Here is a 1,893-nt window from a genome sequence, read left to right as displayed (position 1 = left end):
TTGCTTTGTATAACAAAGTGATGATTTGTATTGGAAGTACTCCAGGTGAAGGCAAAAGAAGAGGGTGGCAGAAGATGAGATGGTTAGATAGCATCACCAACTCAATAGGCATGAATTTGAACCAACTCTGGGAGACAGTGAGGACAGAGGAGCCTGGTGTGCCACAGTTCATGGAGTCACAAAGAATTAGACACAACTTATCGACTGAACAAAAATAACTTCACTTTCTCTCCTTTAATTTATCAATACTTGCACTATAAAAATTTTAGAAGTGTTCAGGGCTCTTTTATTTACTACCTAAGGGGAAAACCTACATATATTGCCTAGTACTTTCTTTAGGGCTGTTTGCATTTCTTTGTTTCTTAGACTATAAACAATGGGATTAAGCAGAGGTGTCAGCACTGTATATGTCAGAGCCATCAGCATATCTTCATGGAATGAGTCACTGCTCTTGGGCCTCAAATAGACAAAGCCAGCAAATCCATAGTGTATGCACACCACAGTGAGGTGGGAGGAGCAAGTTGAGAAGGCCTTATACCTCCCCTTGGCTGAAGGCATCTTCATAACTATGGACCCAATGAAGACATAGGAAATCATAATTAAAATAAAGCTGCCCACCAACACAAACGCAGTGAAGGCAAGAAGAATCATTTTCTGAAAAATGGTGTAATCACAGGCAAGGGAGACTACAGGTGTAATGTCACAAAAAAAATGCTGGATGATGCTGGAGTCACAGAAAGACAGGTTGAATACTATGAGGACAATGCACAGTGACACCACAACCCCAGTCATGCAAGAAGCCATCATCAGCTGAAAGCAGATCTTATGGGTCATGAGGCTGGAGTAGTGCAGTGGGTTGTGAATAGCTGTGTAACGGTCATAGGACATGGCGGCCAAGATGAAGCAGTTGTTGGTTCCTAAGCCAAAGAAGAAAAACATCTGTGTGGCACACTCAGGAATAGAAATGGACTTACTGTCTGATAGCAAGTCCACCAACATGCGAGGGATGACTACCACCGTGGTACAGGTTTCTGAAAACGAGAGGCCACAGAGGAAAAAGTACATGGGAGTGTGAAGGTTGTGACTAAGCTTGACGGCCACCATTACAGATGTGTTTGCAGCTAGGATGGTCACATGGGAGAAGAAAACCATCACAAAGAGGAGATCCTGCAGGTCTGAGAAACTGGAAAATCCCCACAGAAGGAATGTGCTCACTGTGGTATGATTGCCCATTCTCTTGGTATACGTAGCAACTCTCCTCCAAAGGTACAGAGGTTCTTGGGGTTAAGACTCTGATAAGACTGCTGAAAGTACTGATGTACTGACGCTTTTAATCATAGACACTGACAAGACAACTCTTAACACAAAAGCCTGAGAAATGGAAGTTAAATGTAGCTGGCTTAATTCCATGTCAGGACTCAGAGTGATGGAGAAAAAGATTCTCATAGGAGAGTATATATAAATTCCATAGAGTAGGCCCAAATATATATTCTAGGAGCTCCCTAATTTATCACCCCTTTCCAGCTTCTACAATCAGAATCTTCATGAGTAACAGAAATACAGAAAGTATTTATTTTCTCACTTACGAGAGTATGAGGAGTAAAGGACATAAAATGTTTTATGTGTGGTCTAATCATAACTTGGCATAGAGAAGTACTTAACAATGTTGACTGAATCAATATTAAAGAGAAGTAAGGAAAAACTTTTGAATAGCTTCCGAACATTCTTGGAAAATAATTCTATCCTTAGAGGTGCTCTGCAGGAGGCAGTAGCTGCTTGGCTGACAATTATGTCAGTGAATGGACTTAAGAATGAGTGGACTTTCAAACTTACGCCAGTTTGAAATGTATAACTTTCTGTACATAACTATGAGCTGAAGCAGAGTTGTTCAAT

At 41.0% G+C, this 1,893-nt stretch overlaps 1 protein-coding gene across 1 annotated transcript; it reads right to left on the bottom strand.

Moving 5' to 3' along the window:
• Window positions 1-297: 297 nt before the first annotated feature.
• Window positions 298-1,233, bottom strand: LOC138420066 (olfactory receptor 10T2-like). Its single transcript, XM_069553171.1, has one exon. The coding sequence runs from the start codon at window positions 1,231-1,233 to the stop codon at window positions 298-300; it is 936 nt and encodes a 311-aa protein (XP_069409272.1).
• Between the last annotated feature and the right edge of the window lie 660 nt (window positions 1,234-1,893).

This window comes from Ovis canadensis, chromosome 15 (assembly GCF_042477335.2).
Source record: "Ovis canadensis isolate MfBH-ARS-UI-01 breed Bighorn chromosome 15, ARS-UI_OviCan_v2, whole genome shotgun sequence".
NCBI lineage: Eukaryota > Metazoa > Chordata > Mammalia > Artiodactyla > Bovidae > Ovis > Ovis canadensis.
Note: the sequence above shows the minus strand (reverse complement) of the source record. Positions and strands in the feature narration are given on the sequence as shown.